At 42.1% G+C, this 20763-nt stretch overlaps 1 protein-coding gene across 2 annotated transcripts in view; it reads left to right on the top strand.

The window, feature by feature from the left end:
• The window catches only part of tnk1 (tyrosine kinase, non-receptor, 1), a 113112-nt gene extending 104012 nt beyond the window's left edge, over positions 1–9100 (top strand). Inside the window, exons 13-14 of one of the 2 annotated variants that reach the window (XM_051925231.1) lie at positions 1402–1497; positions 8119–9100. In XM_051925231.1, the coding sequence (XP_051781191.1) occupies positions 1402–1497; positions 8119–8241 (219 nt within the window). In that variant the 3' untranslated portion in view covers positions 8242–9100. The remainder of the gene's footprint in view (positions 1–1401; positions 1498–8118) is intronic. The other variant, XM_028798424.2, reaches the window with a different exon arrangement.
• Positions 9101–20763: the final 11663 nt, after the last annotated feature.

Here is a 20763-nt window from a genome sequence, read left to right as displayed (position 1 = left end):
ATTTTGGGCTTACAAAGAAACCAGATTGTAATGTAGACCTTCTAACTTTTCTTTCTTCAATAACAAACAAATGCTTGTTTCACGTGTCACCTTTTCTATACGCTGAATTCTTTCCAAAGCACATTACACATGCAGACATGCTGGACAGTTCAGTTGCTTTCATGTATTCCTGTGTAAGTGAAGTGATTTGTTTGGGCCACGCTGTGAATCAGAGATGAAAACTGAACTGGATGTCCTGGGATTTAAAGTCCAGTGCCTTAAGTAGGCTTGATGAGACTTTATGAAGCTAAATCATCTTTCTTTGTCAGGTATTTCTGCACAACTAGACAAGAGCAACATTTTCTTAGTCCTGCCCACCACATGGCAACCCATAAGTCAACTTGGCATTTTAGGGTACTTTTGAAAAACCCACATAGTGGAGAGCATGCAAGCTGCTCAAAAAATAATGACAGAGTCAACAGTTAAATGCACTGCACCAGAGCAACATGAACCACTACACCACCTGAAAGCAAGAATACACTGGTCAACAATTTCTAATTAGGATTAGTAAGGAGGCGGCGCAGTGGGTAGCGCTGCTGCCTCGCAGTTGGGAGATCTGGGGACCTGGGTTCGCTTCCCGGGTCCTCCCTGCGTGGAGTTTGCATGTTCTCCCCGTGTCTGCGTGGGTTTCCTCCAGGCGCTCCGGTTTCCTCCCACAGTCCAAAGACATGCAGGTTAGGTGGATTGGTGATTCTACATTGGCCCTAGTGTGTGCTTGGTGTGTGGGTGTGTTTGTGTGTGTCCTGTGGTGGGTTGGCACCCTGCCCGGGATTAGTTCCTGCCTTGTGCCCTGTGTTGGCTGGGATTGGCTCCAGCAGACCCCTGTCTTCGGATTCAGCGGGTTGGAAAATGGATGGATGGATGGATTAGTAATGATCAAAAAAAATATAGTAGAAAATCAAATAAACTATCTATGCTGAAAAATAAGAGAAGGGAGCAATAAAAGCAGCCTAGAAAAAAAAAATTAAAAGGTCCCAGATTTTGGCCAAGTGTAAGACATTTGGTAGAGTGATTATAAAAAAAGTGTAGAAGGAAATGAAATAACAAATACAGTAAGTAATGGCCTAACGTCCGGTCCTTTCATGCACCGTTACTGTGCAAAATTGTTTCATATACTCAAGGATCGGTTGAGAAAAAGAAAACATATTTATATAAATACAATATATGTATGTCATTGTTATTTGTGATATCATTGTGTGTCCAGCAGGCCTCTAAAATGGAGTCATCTTTCAATCAATAATCTGACGTCATTAAAAAGCACCACACAAGCACAGGACTTTGCCTCCTTTCGTTAGTCTTTAACTAAACCTTCCCTGATCAATAACTTCTTGATTTTTGTTTTTGTGCCCTATGATTATTCAGGTCCAGGATTCAGTGCATGGAGTCACGCTGGAGGAGTGTCAGGATGCCCTGCGCATTCATGGTTGGGACCCACAGCAGGCTACACAGCACTTGAAGGTGAGTCGTCAGTCCCTGTATGTTGGACAAGCTGCTTTTGCTGTAGCACGCCACACTAAAAATAACTTGCAACGCAGAAGGATATGAGTAAGGGGTGCAAGTGGTGATAATGGAGAAATAAGGCTTTATACTCTTGAAATGTGTCAGGACACAGAGTGACCCCAAAGAGAATAAAGTGCTTGAAAGACAATGTGTTTTAATTTAACAAGTACTGTATAAAACTGAGGGGTGAATAACGAGAGAACCCAAAAGGATAAATGACAATTCTACTGACCTTCCAGATATTTATGGACCCCCGGTTGATTGAATTGGTGTACCCAACACAAGAAATGCCACAATACCAATTTTCTGTTCAATACCAGGGACGTTTTACAATACTCGATAGCTATTCAGTACCACAGCAAAAGCAGAAATCCAATTCAATGGCTTTTTATTAAAGATGCCTCCATTATTCAAGGGAACAATAGTGTGTATTTTTCTGTAATCTATTTTAAAACACATAAATACTAATAGTAACAGCGACTTTAAAATGCGACTGTCTCCATCAAGTAGTTACCCAATATCATTTAGGTGTTTAGGTAAGAGAGTGCTGGAATTCAAAAATATCAAAATGCAACGCAGAGCTTTAATTTTAATGTGTTATAGACACAGGGAATCCTCCAGGGTAACAACAAGTGGGAGGATTGCAAAGGAGGGTTTCTAGAGAATGATGTCATCATGGACTTCTTGGTGTAACACTGGCACATTCTAAGGGTGTACTCACACTAGGCCCTAGGCTCCATACCGTGACCAAGAGCGATTTTCCCCCACTGCCTACTCCTGTGCTGGCCTGCACTCACACTGCACTTAACGTTCTGGGCCCGGGCAAGCTTTCATCATGACCATGTGACTTTGTGTAAACCAAAAACAAGATCCGAACATGGAATAACAGCATGCATGTCAAAATGATTTTACTTATTTTGTGGTTGTTTTGGAGTGTGGAGGGCAGGATAACGCTCTACCCTCTTACAGATTGATTGAGTGTGCAGTGCAGCATTTTGCTGTTAATCGTGCTACACATACCTCATACAATAAGATTTTTACGGTGACAAATGATGTTAAGGAAGGAATTTGCAGCTTTTCTTGCTAAGTACAATTCACATTCATGTATAAGGTGAGAATACAAACCTGTTTTTAACTCAAATGGTTTTTAATGAAATGAGAATTTCACTATCTGACTTGTCACATCATTGACGTCATGTCTGTTTTCCGTGCTCGGGCACATTTAGCGATCACACTGTTTCCAAATCCTAGTGAACTATGCCCAGGCACACCTCCTCCAAGCGGGCCAGGGCACAGTACAGTTGGCCTGGCACGGAGCGATCACACTAGTCAAACAAACTCAACTTGGTGGGGTTACACGCAGACAAATGTGCTCAGGCATGAAACAAATTGCTTAAATTTATTCTGTAACGTTTTCTCTCCCAGAGCTGAAAAATACTACTTAAAATAACAATTAAAACCTTATACTATCTGAACTGTTGAATTAGTGAATTCTAAGATAATTTAGAATATTTAGGATAAACTGTTAAAGCTGTTCTTCTAACAATATGCTTTTAAAATCTAGTTTGTCAGTTAGGTTTGTAACATCTGCCATTATAAGATTTATATTTTCATCATTAACTGTTTAAAAACTTATTAAAGAGTAATATTTAATGGATGCATCAAATTAATTCAAATATAAAATACAGGTAAAATTCCGTTACAACGAACTTCAAAATTTCGTTGTAATGAGATTCTGTATTTGTTACTATAGTGCTTTCTTTAACTTGCGTCCAGGCATTTGCAATCATTTCAGTAGCTTCTTTCGTGTTAATTTTAATCTTCTTCTGTCTACAAGTTATGCTGACGAGAATTTTTCTCAGCATTTCCTCGTGATAATACACTTTCAGGGTGCGAATGATGCCCAAATCCAATGGCTGAAGCACTGCTGTGCAGTTGGGTGGGAGGAATTCAATGCGAACATTATCTAAATTCTGGAAGCCTCTTGTGGGCAGCACAGTCATCAATCAGAAGTCGAATTATCCTTTTCTTCTTCTTCATATTATGAGGTTTCTGAACTTTTTTGGGACCCCCCCCCCCCCGTAAAAAAACGGGAATGTTATGCTGAAATGCGTCCTGAAGCAAGATTACTGCATTTGTGTAAGAGTGTTTGTCTATTGCCAGGGCAGGGCAACAGCAGACTCACAGCACTGCAGTGAGGCGCCTATAGAAGCGAATCCTAAAAGATTTGCACTGTAAGTCCCTGTCACCCTAAAGCACAAGGCTTAGTCTCAGTACTTTAGCAAAACCAGCTTTATTCAGCTTGAAACAGGAACAGCACGGTTATTTATTGTAGCGTGAACTACCACTCTGCTATACACAGACACAGCAGTCAGGCAGGATTGTGGCCAGGTTAGTGGCCAAGTAATCCTGCTCCCTGCATTTACAATGTGCCTAACATCACCCATCGAGTTTGCTTTGGCGGAGATCCGCAGCAGAGCTGCGAGCCTGCTGTTGTCCCGGCAACATATAAACAGTCTTCCACAGACACGGTTATCGCACTTCGGGATGTTCTTCAGCGTATTGTCCAACTGTTATTGTTTTTTCGTGTCTGCCGTTTCTATAGCAGGGTGACAGTGAGTTAAATTCCAATGGATGTTTTTCAAATGTTGATGAGCAATAAGCAAAAGGTATCACTGAAAACAAAAACAGCAAAAATAACAGTACAAGGAAAGTTCGAAGAAAGAAAAAAAAAAATTTACAGTGTTTCTGTTTGGGGATCACTATGCACAACTGAGCTGCTCTGTGGATGATTCATTCAAGCATTTCAAGGTCACTTTGTTGTTATGAAAGTATCTGCTGAATGTACTTCGTAGTAACGAGATTTCTATAGACTCGTGTCTTATGGGAAAACTGTCGGGACCATAAAAATACATTGTTGTAATGACAATTTTGTTGTAAAGATATTCGTTGTAACTCTGGTGCTTTACTACTCTAAATCTAACCCTCCTTTTTTACATTTGTTCAAACTTTAAGGCTTCCTGTGAGAAATCAGTCTTGCCAATTTTGCGTTAATCTTTTATTTCAGAACTCTTGTAAAACTTTGTTTTCCTGCTTATGTTTGAAGACAATTAGCCAGACTGGCATTACCTGTAGTCAGTTTATCTTAACCATTCAGAATAGAAGCACATATGTTACACGATATGTACATTATATTATAGAGGTTATACTCATGAACATTAGTTTAGAGAGGACATGCAAGTGATGGGTGTAACAGAACAAGATGCAGATTCAAAGTTATGGAAGAAGATGATCCGCTGTGGCAACCCCTAATGTGAGCAGCCGGAAGAAGAAGAAGTTAGATACTCATGAACATTAGTTTGCCTTCAAAATCAAATGAATGGCTCGGATTTAGCATTTGTACATTCTTATTCAGCAATTAGGTTTGCTTATTTTACCCATTTCTGTTAACACAGGACATGCCATATTAATAGGGAGATGTGCTCTGAAGCATTGAAACGCTAAATTAATTTTACTTTGATAATAACAATTGGAGCTGCTGATTTAATTGTCAATGTAGACAAGCCAAATAGCCAACTTTGATTTTTACTCTAATTGTTAGAGCTGCCAGTGCGCAGTTTCCCGCAGTCCAGTATGCTTAATTGTGGACATGTGTGAGTTTACCCCATGTCCCTGAACTACCTGTATGGACGCTTGGACGGCCAAATGGAGACGTGCTCTTTACAGTCAGAGAGTGAATGTAAAGCCTCCGTTCCTTTATTGGGACTGAGTAGGACGCTGTGTTGAGAGGCAATTCATCTCGCCATCGTTTCATCTACTCTTACAAATTCATGACACTAGAAGTAAAACTCATATTTGATCAGTCACATAATTACACTCCCAAGGCATGCACAAACCTGTTTGTGAACTAAACTCCATTCTGAGATAAAAGTTGCACAAAGAAAAAGCCTCTGTGCGTGTCTGGGAGTTTTTCTTTTTTTTTTTTTTCTTTTTTTAAATACCATCCCCTAACATTCCAAGCGCTACGCACCGTTGTGAAGAGGGGAGCTCAATGCACCCCAAGGAGACGCAGTCGCTCCTCCGACACCCCCTCTTAGACGGTGATACAATGGGAAACAAGTGCAGTTTTTTTTTTACCTCCTCTTTGCTCGATCAGCTGCTGCCACCATGCCGCGTGATCTGCATCTTGTGCGGCGCTTCGAGCGTTTAAAAGCCTGTACAGCAGCTGTCCTTTTGACTCACTTCCTTGTCTCTCTTCTAGCCCCAGACATCCTCAAACACTATACGATCTCTTTTCGCTGTTCCATTATTTCACCGAGTAATAATTTCTATTTGTTTGCGCTAATGCGATCTTTACTATCATTTTTTTGAGACTTTCGAATTTCCTACTTCCGTTATCTCTAACCTGCTCTGCATGTGTATCGCGCCAACGTTTTTGAATTCTTTATGACGTTCTACTTTGTCTTTTTCTGGCCCTGGGCGAGGTGTAGATGAAGAATTTTGGCAATATATGGATACAAACTGACTTGGAGTGGAATATTGGGTGTGATGAATGACGAAATGGCTGAAACTGCAAGCTGATTTAATTTGGGAAAATTGATTGAAATCAGACACAATCTGACTATAATCAACCACTGAGAATGTAAAAAAAAAAGCTAGTACTGTTATGTTTTTCAGAATTTTGGGATCAACCTGGTACCAAAGTATTGGTTCCTGCGATATCCCTAGCTAAGAAACAACATTCCAACACATGCCTTCCCTCTACCACACTCCACTACTGTTCTTCACGACTGGTGCAGTGTCAGACTTGAGTCAAATGCAGCACTCATTATGGTAGAAGTTAGTGACCTAAAAATAAACCACAGAACATCTAGACAGACGACTTTGCAGCTCTACCGTCATGGTGCTCGATGATGAATAGCACCCCTCTTCAGACCCAGTCACAAACAGGAAGGCCATCTGTAACATTAACTTGTTACCGCAAACTGCTTTACAAGAAGTTAAAAGTAATTAAAATTACAGATCGCTATCTACATATAAAACCCAACCTCAGGAGTAGGGAGCCGGGTGGGGCCCTCCTCACTCACGTGCCAGCCTCTTTTTGAGTCGGTCTACCTCTCGCCACATGTTGGAGCGTACCTTGGCCTACACTTAGCGACCAATACCTATTTGTTTAGCAGACATTGAAGAGCTCAGTTCCAAAATCAGCTAAGTACAAAAGATAAATTTTGGAGATAAATAGGAAAATCTGGGTCCGTAATTTTGAAACTAAATCCCTAAAACTATAGCGCTATACTGTTGCAATTAGCAGGTTTTGAAGCTCAAACATATTTTCGGCACATGACCAACTGCATGAAAAGTCACAATCACGTGTTCATTAAATTTTACCAAAAGGTGTAATTAGCAGATTTTGGAACTCAAATCTTCCATTGTCTTCTACAGATTATTATTAATGAGTAACGTTTCTTGTTTTTGAGAGAGAGATAACAGATATGTGTGTTTCAGAGGATACCTGCTCATTGACAGAGATATCACGGTCACGTGCTCTTCTACCCACATGGGGGACGCTTTCCCATCAGAGCTGAACACGATCAGATACAGTGAAACGTACAGTATGTGCCACTTGGCTAGAGATACCTTGCCAACTTTTTACATTTTGGCAAAGAGATCACAGCGACATTCACGCCCCTAATACCCAAACCAAAAATATTGTATATCAAGAGGCCCTCAGATATGAAAGCTCTCTATATAAATTCTTCTCAATACAAATTATTACTTTTTTTCATTTATTTTTTTCATTGATTTTTAAAGCTTGTCCTGTTTCACTACTACGTGGGCAGAGCCATGGGGACAGCTAGTTATAAATAAAAGCACAATGAGTAAAATAATTAAAAGGTACAAACTTGCATAATACAAATAAACAAGTACTGTAATGCAAATGGTTGAGCCATTAATTAGTGATTATATTGCTAAACTCATTTTGTTTAAGTTATTAATGATAGATAACGATAAATCCAACACTATGGTCACATGGTCAGGGGTGACAGGAAAATAAAAACTCCAGCCAGCGAGACGCAGAAGACAATAAACCTGCAGGGTCCAAGGCCAAGAGATCAGTCAGCCCCAACTGAGCATTCATTCTACTAAACAGAATTGTGCTAAAGCAGCTCATTACTGTTGTGACGCTCAATCCTAGAAGAGTCGATGCAGCGGGTCCTGAAGGATGGAGTGTCCACATTCCTTCCACCATCACAGCTGGCTTCAGAGTATTTCGATCAGATGGAAGTGGTGCAAATGGTAAGTGAACAGAGAATCAGTGGGATCCAAGGAGTCCGCCAGTGAAGGATCTCATTCCCTGCTCTGTATGTCAGGTGCAGCAGCCTGGTTTAAACACAGGATTGCTCTGCTGCTATAATGTTTAGAATGTACTCCATACATCTTCTCAACTGGATTAGAAGGCCAGCTTTTTAAAGTGTCGATTTTTCATTTATATCTAAATGTTGATGCTTTTCCATTTCAGACAGTCTTGTATGTAATACCATCTCCAAACACTACCGACTGTTTGACTTTCTTCCACAGATGGAGCAATTATACTTCATGGGTCGTCGGTCCCGGGAAGACTGCCGTCGCATCCTTGCCAAGTTTCACTGGGATCTTCACGCAGCAAGTCGCTATATAATGCGAGACCACCATGCCCTCTGAATGAGGAGAGAAACCAGTTAACCGTGTAAAGATACCTCTCTGTAATGGTTTAAGTGAACTGGAGTTTGGAGTCCAATTACCTCTCAAAGCAGAGTAGTAACCCTTGGGAATTTATTGCAGCAGGAACACCAACTTGTTCTGAAAAAGGGGTGCTGGCCTTTTCACAACAGACCACAAGAAGATTTTTGGACATCAAAAGCTGGACATTATGTATTCCTCTGGGCACTGTCGTTTGTGCTTCAAAAGAATTGAAGAAATGAAATTATGGGAGTGTTCATCATTCACTACATTGGTGGGGATCATTCAAGATGGAAATCCATTAGCATCTACTGATTGAACGATAACAAAGAAATCATAAAAAGATGACCTAGAAGCACCATGTTGCCAAGGAAATACTGCTCTCACTTATTGGAGATGCTGTTCACTCTTGATTGATGGATTTTTTTTTTTGTCAAATACACTGCAGGATTATGGTATGGATTAAAATTAAACAGGTCTGAAAGAAAAACACACAAGCCCCTTTGTCACCAGAACAATGTCCACCTACTTCACAGAGCCTTGTGTGACAATTCAGTACATCATTTGTTAGTGTAAAGTAAATTGCTGCAACCACCTTACCAAAGAGCTGTGTGCTTTGGCATGCATTTATTTGGTGAAAAAAAAAGAATCATGCCCAAACCCCCCTGTCCACTAGAGGGCACTGCAAATTAATAGGCCAGTGTGTGCCAGAGAACACTGTGCTTGAAAAGCAGCTGCACAATATGAAATTATGTGAAAAGTATTTTCCAAAAAGAGCTTAAATATGCAGTACCAGTCAAAAGTCTGGACACACCCAGAAATGTGTATTTTTTGATAGAAATTGTTACCTTTTTTATCAAGATACCATTAAATTGGTGTAAAAATACAACCAAGACTTTACTAGTGTTTCTAATAGCTATTGCAGCTTGAAATGACTGTTTTCTAGATTATTATTCATATATGACTGCAAAGCTCTATTTTCAGCTGCCATTTCTTTAGCGTCCTCTAATGGCCAACTCCCTTACTTTATCCTAACTAGTTGCCCCCCACGGCTCCACCCATGCAGAAGTGAAACGGGACAGTGAGGAGTGCCCTGCCCTGTCTTGGATTAGCACGAATATAATTGCTCCTGCAAGCAAACTAAGATTCTTAGCATGATGAGAGAAGGCGCAAAATCAACCGGAATGTTAAAGCAAATTCTAGAAAAAAGCCCAATCCAAATCCGTTAAGTAGTTCTCTTGTTCATTAGCTAAGCAGATGTAAGATACGCTCCAAGGCTGGCACATGAGTGAGGAGGGCCCTGCTTCCCTCGGCCTGCTGCGTCTCTCTCAGATTCATGCAAATAAATTGGTACTGTAAGCAAACTATGATACATAGCATGATGAGAGAGGTCGCAAAATCAACCGGAATGTTCAAGCAAATTATAGAAAAAAAAAACAACGATCTAAATGCGTTAAGTAGTTCTCTTGTGAAAAGTGGAGAGACAGACAGACAGACATTGGATTTTGTATACTGTATATAGAGATTAGTCGTGTAAATTCACTCAAATTGGTTATTAGAGAAACCTCTATAATTGTATTAGCACTGCTGAAACCTGTTATTCTGTTCACTTGGGTTGTAAGGTACTGGCATTCCTACAGTTCAGTTCTGGGTTCACAAATGGCCAAAATGAAAACACTTTCTCAAGAAATGTGTCCGTCTTTTGTTTTTTTATACACAATAAAGGCTAATCCATGTGACAGATTGCCAAGAAACTGAAGAAGGCGGCCCAGACAAACAAATGTATGAGAGGATAAGGACATCAGAGTGGCTAGTTTGAGAAACAAAAATACACAGCAAATTCTAGTGTCGTCTGCAACAGAGGAACGCTGACTTCAGGATGGTGGCCTAAGAGGCAAAGTTTCAAAGTAAAAGTCGTATGTGAAATTGGCAAATAACAAGGAGAGGTCAAATAAGCAAAAGAACACAAATGTTGGACAGGAGATGACTGGAAAAGCATATTGTGGTCAGCATCCTTTTTCTTTGTTGCAGAACACACTGATATTTGGTGTGTATTTAAGGAAGAAGCCGACTGAGGACCTGCGAGACGCTGGTTTCTTAAACTACACACTCTGATGTCTTTATTCTCTTCTGCAGTTGTCTATCTGGGCCTTCTGCTTCTTCTTCTATCCTGGTCAGTTCCTGTTCGCCAATCTTGTCTCAAGGTTGTAATAGACTAATAGAATTCTATAAAATCTTCAGTTCCCTGACAATAGGCTATTGTTTTTTGGGTTTTCTTGGCAGAAAGATGGCTGTTCAATATGATGGGCATGTTTCTTGAGAAAGCTCTTTCATTTTGGCCATGTTTGAACCCAGAACTGAGCTTTAGGAATGCCAGTACCTTCCAACCCATATGATCAATACAACAGGTTCAAGTGGTGCTAATGCTGTTATAAAGGTTTCTCTAATAACCAATTAGCATTAAAACATGACTAATTAAGGCTATAAGTGAAGGGAGCTGAACATTAAGACGCTGAAGAAATGGCTGCTGAAAACAGGGCTTTGCGATCAGATGTGAGTGATAAATTAAAATTCAGGCATTTCAAGCAGTAATTAGAAACACTAGTAATGTTTTAGCTGTATTTTAAAATCAGCTTAATGGCAGCTTGATAAAAAAAAAAAATAAGAGATACTAATTTCTATCAAAAACATGAGCATTTCTGACCGTGTGCGGACTTTTGACTGGCAGTGTACATGTCAATAATTTTTAAGGCTTTTTGCAGAGCATTTTTGAGAACTGCTTAAGACTTGGAAAAAAAATGGACAAGCAGTGCTGCGGCCCTTTAGTAATTTGGGGTCCTGCCTGTAGACAATCTAAACAAGGAAAGGGTACAGAGCCAAGTACCTTCTAGGGCTTCTAATCAATCATTCTTTACTTCGCATAGTGCCTCCCATCGTGATCCAAGTTCTACAAAAAGCAAACATTATCAGAATTGATGGACAGTGATGGCTACGGAGTTGGACAGGAATGACTGCCGGGTGAAATCCGTCCACTGACCTTCAAGTTACATGCGCATCTCAGATCAAGTGCCCCAGCACTCCAAGTAAGACCATTCAAAGACATAAAAGGTCTACTTTTGCAAAAAGAGCAAACACAATTAACAAAGCAACTTCACCGACCACCACTGACCTTAAACGGTGGCCACCAGCCTTTCTAGCCATCACTTGAAGTGTGCCTCCTGAAATTGTCAATTGTGTGTGTATGATCTCCTGCAATGATGGAGGCGAGCATGATGGCTTGATTTTTATGTATTTTTAATACATCTTTGACCTGATGGATAAAAGACCTAATCAAGCTTATTACTTATAAGCCAATTTTATGGTAACAGTATTTATGCATTTTGGACTCTTACCCAAATCAACTTACAAGTCAAAAGCACATTTCTGTACCCAGCGTGGGCAACATCAGGTGAAGTAGGCTGTTCCCTGTCACTTGGTCAGTGCTTGGGCCTGAACTGAGGTCTGGCTGCTACTTTATAACCCAAAGCCTTAGTCTCTAGGCCTAGGGGCCCCACCATCATCTGGGCCTTCTTCCATTAGCATATCATCATATTACTAAAGACATTGAACTCAGTTGTGGGGGAGGCACTGAGCACAAAGCAGCAAACAACCCAAGTGAGGGTGCCAGTCCATCGTAGCACTTCATCCATTGAAGAACTTGCCTAATCTAGGGCCATCAGTTTCCAAGTTTAGTATTCATTTTAACTGTTCACAGGTTTTACTGTTGAGGCCTACGCAGGTTAAGGGTCTTGCTTAGGGTCACACCTTGAGGTTTAAAGTCCAGTGCCTTAGCGTCTATGCCATGCTCCCTACCGTACCAGAATACCTGGAGGAAAACCCACATGGGCACTGGGAGGAAATCGCACAAAGACTGTGGCACATTACCAGCCAAGATTGTGAGAGAGAGTGACTGAAGGGAATTGCCACCATGGTAAAATAGAGATAATTAGGGGCACCATACTGACCTGTATTTTTTCACTGAATTTCCTTGTTCTTGACAAAAAGTAGGTAATATTATTATTATACAGTATGTAAGCTACCCACTTACAGTTAACTCACTCCTATTGATGAATAACAAGGTGGAGATTCAGGATTATTACCCTAATGTGGGCATGTACAGCACACAAGTGGGGTCTCAGCAGTCTGATATCAGCCTTTCACCCTCCATTACTTTGATGGACTGTGCTATTTACATTCATCATTTCCACCCATTCAGTCCAGTTTGGGTCTGTGTAGTGCTGCTGCCTTTCACAGCGGCACTGGGCACAACACAAGGGCCAAAACTGGAAGGGGTGGCAGTTCATCACAGATACAAATGGGAGTCAAAAACATTTTGAGCCTGAGCCTCAAAGGGCCTTCTATGGTGCCAAAGATTTGCTCCTGTGTACTAAAAGATGTGATTTACAAGCCCAAATCTGAAAACGTTGGGCTGCTATGGAAAATGCAAAAAAACGCAGGGATTCTTAAATTTCCTTTCACTTTAATTGCATTGCAGAGAGTATGACCCAAAGATATGTCACGTTGTGTCTGGTCAACCTCATTTCATTTGTCAATATACTGTACATCCATTCCTGCATTTCAGGCCTGCAACACATCAACAAAGGTTGGGACGAGACAAATTAGGGCCAGTAATGAGGTAAATAATTAAACAATGATGTGATCTTAAACAGGGGATTATAATCAGTATCCATGTAGAGAAAAGCCAAGCAAAATGACACCTTTTGTTGGCTAACTAAAAAGATTACAATATGCAAACTTTCGAGGCAACTCAGGCCCCTTCTTCAGGCAAGATGGAGCCTCAGGGGCCTGAGTTGCCTCTAAAGTTTGCATATTGTAATCTTTTTAGTTAGCCAACAAAAGGTGTCATTTTGCTTGGCTTTTCTCTACATTCATAATGGCTAACATGGTACAACACCCTAGTACTATAGGAATGTGGAAGAATTTCAGCGCTTAATGAGTAAGCTGAACACCTATGATCTCCGATCTCACAGACGGCACTGCGTCAACAACCGTCACTCATCAATAGCTGACAGAACCACACGGGCAAGGCCTGATGACTCTGGCAAACATTTGTCAAGCACTACAACACAGAGTTACATTCATAAATGCCACTTGAGACTTTACTGTGCAAAAAAGAAGTCTTATGTTAAGCATCTCCAGAAGTGGCATCGACGTCTCTGGGCTCAGAGGCATCTGGGATGGACCATCACACAGCAGAAATGTGAATTGTGATCAGACGAATCAGGATTTTAGATCTTTTTTGGAAGAAATAGACACCATGTGCTCTGGGCCAAAGACGAAAAGGACCATCCAGACGGTTATCAGCAACAAGTGCCAAAGCCAGTATGGTATGGGGTTGTGTCAGTGCCCTTGGCAAAGGTCATTTACACTTCTGTGAGGGCAGCATTAATGCACACTGAGATTTTAGGGCAACATATGTGGTCATCAGAGATGACAGCTTTTTCAACAAGACATTCTGTACGCATTACAAAGGCATTGCTGCAGAAGAAGAGGGGATGGGTACTCGCCTGGCCGGCCTGCAGTCCTGACCTGTCCCTAATAGAAAATGTCTGGAGATTTTTCAAACAATAAAAGTGACGACAACAACCTTGCACTGTTGCACACCATAAGACGGAAGAATGGGACAAAATAACACCTGAAACGCTTCATCGCTCAGAATCCTCAGTGCTAAAACGTCGTTTAAGTGTTGTGAGAAGGAATGCGACATTACAAAGTGGTGAATGATTTACACTCTCAACTTTCGTTGGAATGTGTTGCAGGCCTGAAATGCAGGAATGGATGTACGTGTATCAAGAAATGAAATGAAGCTGACCAGACACAACATGAAATATCTTTGTACAGTCTACAATGAAATAAAAGTCAAAGTAAATTTAAGAATCAATGCATTTTTTATTTATATTTTTCATGCCGTCCCAACATTTTGTGAATTGGAGTTGTTACAGGCATTATGTTTTATAGTGTGTGCTTCATGACCAAATGAACATGGATGATAAAAACTGCAAAATCAAGTGCCACGTTACCAGTGCCTTTCTGACAATGGAGAACAATACATCTTCAGAGTTCTACACTCACCTAATCACTGGCTACCTGAACAAGTCCACTTCATAAGGCACAGAAGTCCTTTGGGGTAGTCGGACATCTCTTGCTCCAGGGTCTGGCTGGCCTTCAATGTTGACAATTGAACAAAAATACTGGAGTGAACTGTAATGAAAAATTTCAATTTTGAAATGAGTTATGGGTCATCTGAGTTCATTCTTCCTAAATAAAGACAATAAAGGACTGTGCAGGTTAGATACCGTTGTGGCAGATTGGCGCGGACACTCCCAGCGTCAAAGAAGGCACTCGGAGTCTCAGGGCAGGAAGCAGAATCAAGATTTACTGTATGGCGTACAAACAGACTCCGTTCCAAAAGGATTGAGCGAGCAACCAAAGGCAACTCTTACATTTATTACAGTTCTAATCGCACAAGACATTATTCATCCTCGACACTTCACTGCTCAAGTTCTGCCCCTACTTAATTCCGCCATTATCTCTCAGCTGAGGGGGTGTCCCACTCTTCACTGTCCATCATATCTGTCGGCCTACATGTACTCCCTACTATCCCAGCGCTCGCTCTCCTGCGCGTCTAATCTTTAACTTATGAAATAATGAAGGTTTTTAGCTTATACAAGGTAATAAAAATATATATAGGCATGAGCCTTTTAACTCCTAACTCTTACATCCTAATACTTTTCTCATGTGCTTATATTTTCTAATGCATGGTGTCACAGGAGGCTGGGGGTCAGACCCAGCTGGGACGCCTGGAAGGACCGGGAAGTGGCTTATACGTCCCACGAGGGGGCAACCAACCTGGATGTTGAGGGGACCACGAGGAAGGAGCCTCAAGCCCACTGGGGCCCGTGGCCACCGCCAGGGGGCGCCCCGAGTGTCGTGGAGCCCGGGAGATCGACACTTCTGCCACACCTGGGAAGGTGGAGGAAGGACCTTCCAGGGACGCCCGGAGTGCTTCCAGGTGCAAGGGCAGCACTTCCGCCACACCAGGAAGTGCTGCCGGAAGAGTGTCATCAGGCACCTGGAGCACATCCGGGTGGAAATAAAAGGGGCCGTCTCACTCCAATCAGGGAGCGGGAGCAGGATGAAGCTCCCGTGAGGAGAGGAAAGGCGGCCCACAGACATTTGACAGGAAGACCCATGTTAAGGGTGACTGGTGCTGGGAGCACTGGGTGCTGTGTGGGACTGTGCTTGAAAATAAACGTGCATTTTGAGTAAACTACTGGTGTTACTCTGGTGGTGTTCGGACCCGGGTCTCACAATGGAGATTACCAATTTCAAGAATACGTTTTCTGTAATACCCAGAATGTTGATTACAGAAATGAAGCACCACCATATTTATGTTCTTAGGAGAATCTCGAGCTAATGAATTTGAGTTGGGAGAAATAAGAAGCACTTCATAACTGGGAATAAAACTCGGGTAGCTCACAATGACCAGAAGTCCATACAACAACCTAAACAATGGAAACGTGGTGACTCTCCAACACCAGAGAAATTCAGGTTCCAAGTGACAAGCTCGTGAGCACATTTTTTATGAGATCTATTGTTTAGTCCATATTGATTACACAAATCAAAAATCCCCCTACATTGGTTCATATTCTGCTGATTTACGTTGGTGTTTGTAGCGGTCAAAGCCTGGGAGTTGTGCTGTCAACCATCGCACTTCTGCTTCATGACAAGACCCCTGCTGACACTGCTTGGGTTGCAAAGGCCTTAGTAAGTGCGGCTTTAAAAAGATGCCACAGCCAACCTACTCTCCAGCGTGGTCTAGTTTGACCACAGCCTGTTTCCCTGTGTTCAGTGTGACCTTCATGGTTTACGCTAAGACAATCACATCAAGAAAATGACAAGTCATCTACAGAACAGCAGTTAAACAAGCAGGTCAAGATGTTTCATAAGGGTGGCATAGAAAAGCTTTGTGAGTGTCAGAACAAGTGTGTTACTTTACTGTTCATGGTGTTATGTTACATAATTAAAGGTGTTTGGTTTTACCGCTACTTCACCTTGTGACAGATAGGGGGCGCTGTCGACCCCTGAACCCTCAGACAACACATTGAGACACCAGGTAAAATGTCCAAAAATTAAATTTATTATAATAATTACTGTGCACAAAGCACCTCCACTCCACATTCCTCAATAATTCAATAACCATAATTACACTAATCAATAACTATTCCTCCACTCCCAGCAGCTCCGTTCCACTCCCTCCCAACACGGCTCACTGCTGGGATCTCCCACAGTCCTTTTATAGTCCCTGACCCAGAAGTGCTTCTGTCCCTCAGTCCATGTGATTTCATAGCACTTACGGGTCCTTTTCTTCAGCCTGGAAGTACTTTGTTTCTTCCGTCCTCATGAAGAGGTAGTACTTCCGGGTTACTGTATATGGAAAATACAAATCCCAGTGCCTCCCTGCGGCAGCCCCCACCGGCCCCCACCATATCCAGCAGGGCTGTGAAGTAAAACTCCAATGTCCATGATGTCCTGCGGGATTTCAGGGCCCCGCCACATTGCAGGGAGGACTCCATCTAGTGGTGTCGGGGTAGTGGCTGAGATAAACTGCCGGCCATATATCACAACGTATATTATTGTCATGACAAAATGTCACGTTAGTCAGATTCTCTTGGTGATTCTTACATTCAGTAAGGTAATAAAATAGCTGCAGGCACTCACGTAAAAATTCATTTTTACTTTTAACTCAAAGTTTTAAAGTCTTCAACACTGTGATTTTTGTGTGTAGTCTTAATTGGACTAAAAAAGATCGAAGGGTCCAGTGCGTGTGTGCGTGAATGTGCCCTGGAGTGGACTGCCACCGCTTGTTTCTCAAGGCACTTTAACCCACCAGTGGAAAAATCTTATATAAGCAATTGGAGTGTAAAAGGCCCGTTAAGGATCACAGCTAATAACTACAGATTAGAAAATCTCATCTTTGACATTCCAGTCCTACAGAGAAGGTTTTTAATTCCTAGTAGTGATTTGAGATTTTATTTTTGAATACACTCACAGGAGATCTGGCTTTTAGTGCACTCTTGCTGTGTTTGTATGCAATTTCTAATGTGTAGAAGATCTCATTTGAAAGACATAATGAATTGTAAAGCCAAACATTTGGGAATTGCTACAGTGCATCATAAAGTGATGGTGGTGATGGACTGGGAGATCAGAATCAGCAGAAGAAATAAAACCAGAGCAGTGGTGGAGATGAAAAGAGGAAGAGCCTATGAACAGGTTTAGTGAGAACATGTTGAGTGACGTGCAGTCACCTGAGAGAGTGGAGGAGTAGTGGGAGAAGAATAGCAAAGTTGTAATAAGAGCAGGGGAAGACATGATGGGTTGGACAGCAGGAAGGAGACCACCTGGGTACACCAAGACATGGTGGTGGAACAGTGAGGTGCAGGATGTGATAAAGGTTAAGAAGGAGACAAAGAAGAAATGGTACCAATCAGGGAGGGGGCAGATAGAGAAATGTATAGGCAGACAAACAAGGAGGCGAAGAGGGCAGTGGCGGGAGGCAAGGCACAAGCTTTGGAGGAGATGTTTGCTAAACTGCAGACAAAAGAGGGAGAGAGAAGGATTTTAGAATGTCAAGGTTGGAAAGGATTTTAGTCAGATAAAGTGGATGAAAGATGAGCAAAGTGTATATTGATGGAAGACTTACTTTGAAAAGCCGTTCAATGAAGAAAATCTAAGGGTAGTATTTGGGGCTGGTGTGTCAAATGAAGGGCTAGCACCGAGAATAAGGAGGGAGGAGGTAAAGGAGGCACTGAAAAGAAAGAAGAATGGAAAGGCAACAGGGCGGGAAGAACATCCAGCAGAAGTGTGGAAAAGTTTAGGAGAAGAGGAAGCAGATGTGTTGTGGGATCAAACATGGAGAGAATACCAGAGGAGTGGAAGAACAGAGGGATGGTGCCCATCTATTAGAAAAAGGACTCTATTCAGGATTGTAGAAATTATAGTGGGATAAAGCTGATGACACACACAATGAAAATTTGGGTAAGAGTTATAGAGAGAAGGCTTAGGGAAGAGACCACCACTGGGGAGGAGAAGTTTGGTTTTATGCCAAGTAGATACATTTTTATGTGGAGACATCACAAAGAGAAGCATTGAGAAAACCAGAAAGGCTTGCTCATGGTGTTTATTGATTTGGAGAAGACTTATGATGGAGCGCCACGTCGAGAGGTCTGGAGGTGCATGAGAGAGAAAGGAGTACCAGAAAAGTCGTATGTGAGGATTGTCCAGGATATGTGTAATGGAGGGAGGACTAAAAGCAGTGCTGGGGTAACCGATAAGACCCCAGTAATAATAGGCCTGCTCCAGGAGTCTTCTTGAAGTTCTTACTGCTTTGATCTGGTTATGGGTGTGTTGAGTCATGGGATAAAAGACCAATTATTCATTTTGCTGGTGACATTGTGTTGGGTAGCATCAGAAAGGAGGAAGTTTGAAGAATGGAGAAAGGCTTTGGAAGATAGAGGATTGAAGATAAATGGGAAGAAGTCAGAATATCAGAGGTTTAATGAAGATCAGGAGTCAGTTGTCAGCCTGCAGGGAGAGCTACTGAAAAGAGTGGATAAATTTAAAATATCTAGAAGCAGTGGAAGCCCGAGATGGAGAATTAGATGTAGAGATAACTCAGAGTGCAGTGGGGATGGAACAATTGGATGAAGGTATCAGGAGTATTGTGTGTCAAGAAACAAGGTGAAGGTAAAGGTGAGGTTTTTAAGACAATTATAAGACCAGCAGTGATGTATGGAGCTGAGACATGGAGAGTAAAAGGAGCGCAGGAGAAGAAGTTGCATGTGGAAAAAGTGAGAATGTTGAGTTGGATGATGAGTTACAAAAAAGGACAGAAAAAAGAAGTGAGACAACCAGAGGCACAACAAAAGTGGGAGAGATATCTAAGAAAGTACAGGAAGGTAGGCTCAATTGGTATGGACGTGTGATGAGGAGAGACAAGGAATATGTGGGCAAAAGAGTGATGAGAATGGAAGTGCAGGGCAAGAGAAAGTGAGGGAGGTCAAAGTAGAGGTGGACAGATAAAGTAAAAGATCTGCTGGAAAAGGTTCAGACTGGTGAGGAGGTGCAGGACTGAGCTGAATGTCTGAACAAACACATCAACTTCACATAGAAGTGGGAAAAGATGAAGAAAAGGAAGAAGAAATGTCGTCCCCAGCATTTTACTATCCTCAGGCGACACTGTAAATGGTGACCCCACAACCGCCTCTCAATGCTGGCCGTTTGCACCACCAATTTATGAAATTCTCATGTCATAGAATGTAGGAGTTAAAGCCAATCTTGAGTTAACATGCACTTGTTTGGGCGAGCACCCTCTCCAGTGCTGAGAATTTTATAAATCAGAAGGATAAATATACTTCTATAGAAAGTATTTTTACTTGTATTTACCGTATTGGGGATTAAAAAAGTATATCAAATCAAAAAATAAAAATAATATATCACTGTTTTATATATACATATTAACAACATGTGTACTAGAGGGGCACCAATGAGACGACCCCCAAAACAGGAATGGTTTAACAGGTGGAGGCCACTGACATTTTCCCTCCTCATGTGTTTTTTCACTAGTTTTGCATTTGGCTGTGGTCAGTGTCACTACTGGTAGTATGAGGCGATTCCTGGAACCTACAGAGGTTGCACAGGTAGTCCAACTTCTCCAGGATGGCACATCAATACATGCCATTGGCAGAAGGTTTGCTGTGTCTGCCAGCACAGTCTCAAGGGCATAAAGGAGATTCCTGGAGACAGGCAGTTACTCTAGGAGAGCTGGAGAGGGCCGTAGAAGGTCCTTAACCCATCAGCAGGACTGGTATCTGCTCCTTTGGGCAAGGAGGAACAGGATGAGCACTGCCAGAGCCTACAAAATGACCTCCAGCAGGCCACTGGTGTGAATGTCAATGACCAAACAATCAGAAACAGACTTCATGAGGGTGCCCTAAGGGCCCGACGTCCTCTAGTGGACCCTGTACTCACTGCCCGGCACCCTGGAGCTAAATTGGCTTTTGCCATAAAATACCAGAATTGGCAGGTCCACCAGTGGCGCCCTGTGCTTTTCACAGATGAGAGCAGGTTCACCCTGAGCATGTGACAGACGTGAAAGGGTCTGGAGAACGTTATGCTGCCTGTAACATCATCCAGCATGACCTGTTTGGTGGTGGGTCAGTGATAGTCTGGGGAGGCATATCCATGGAGGGACGTACAGACCTCTACAGGTTAGACAACATCACCTTGACTGCCATTAGGTATAAGGATGAAATCCTTGGACCCATTGTCACACCCTATGCTGGTGCAGTGGGTCCTGGGTTCCTCCTGGTGCACAACAATGCCCGGCCTCATGTGGCGAGAGTAGGCAGGCAGTTCCTGGATGATGAAGGAATTGATACCATT

This window comes from Erpetoichthys calabaricus, chromosome 3 (genome assembly GCF_900747795.2).
Source record: "Erpetoichthys calabaricus chromosome 3, fErpCal1.3, whole genome shotgun sequence".
NCBI classification, from domain to species: Eukaryota; Metazoa; Chordata; class Cladistia; order Polypteriformes; family Polypteridae; genus Erpetoichthys; species Erpetoichthys calabaricus.
Note: the sequence above shows the minus strand (reverse complement) of the source record. Positions and strands in the feature narration are given on the sequence as shown.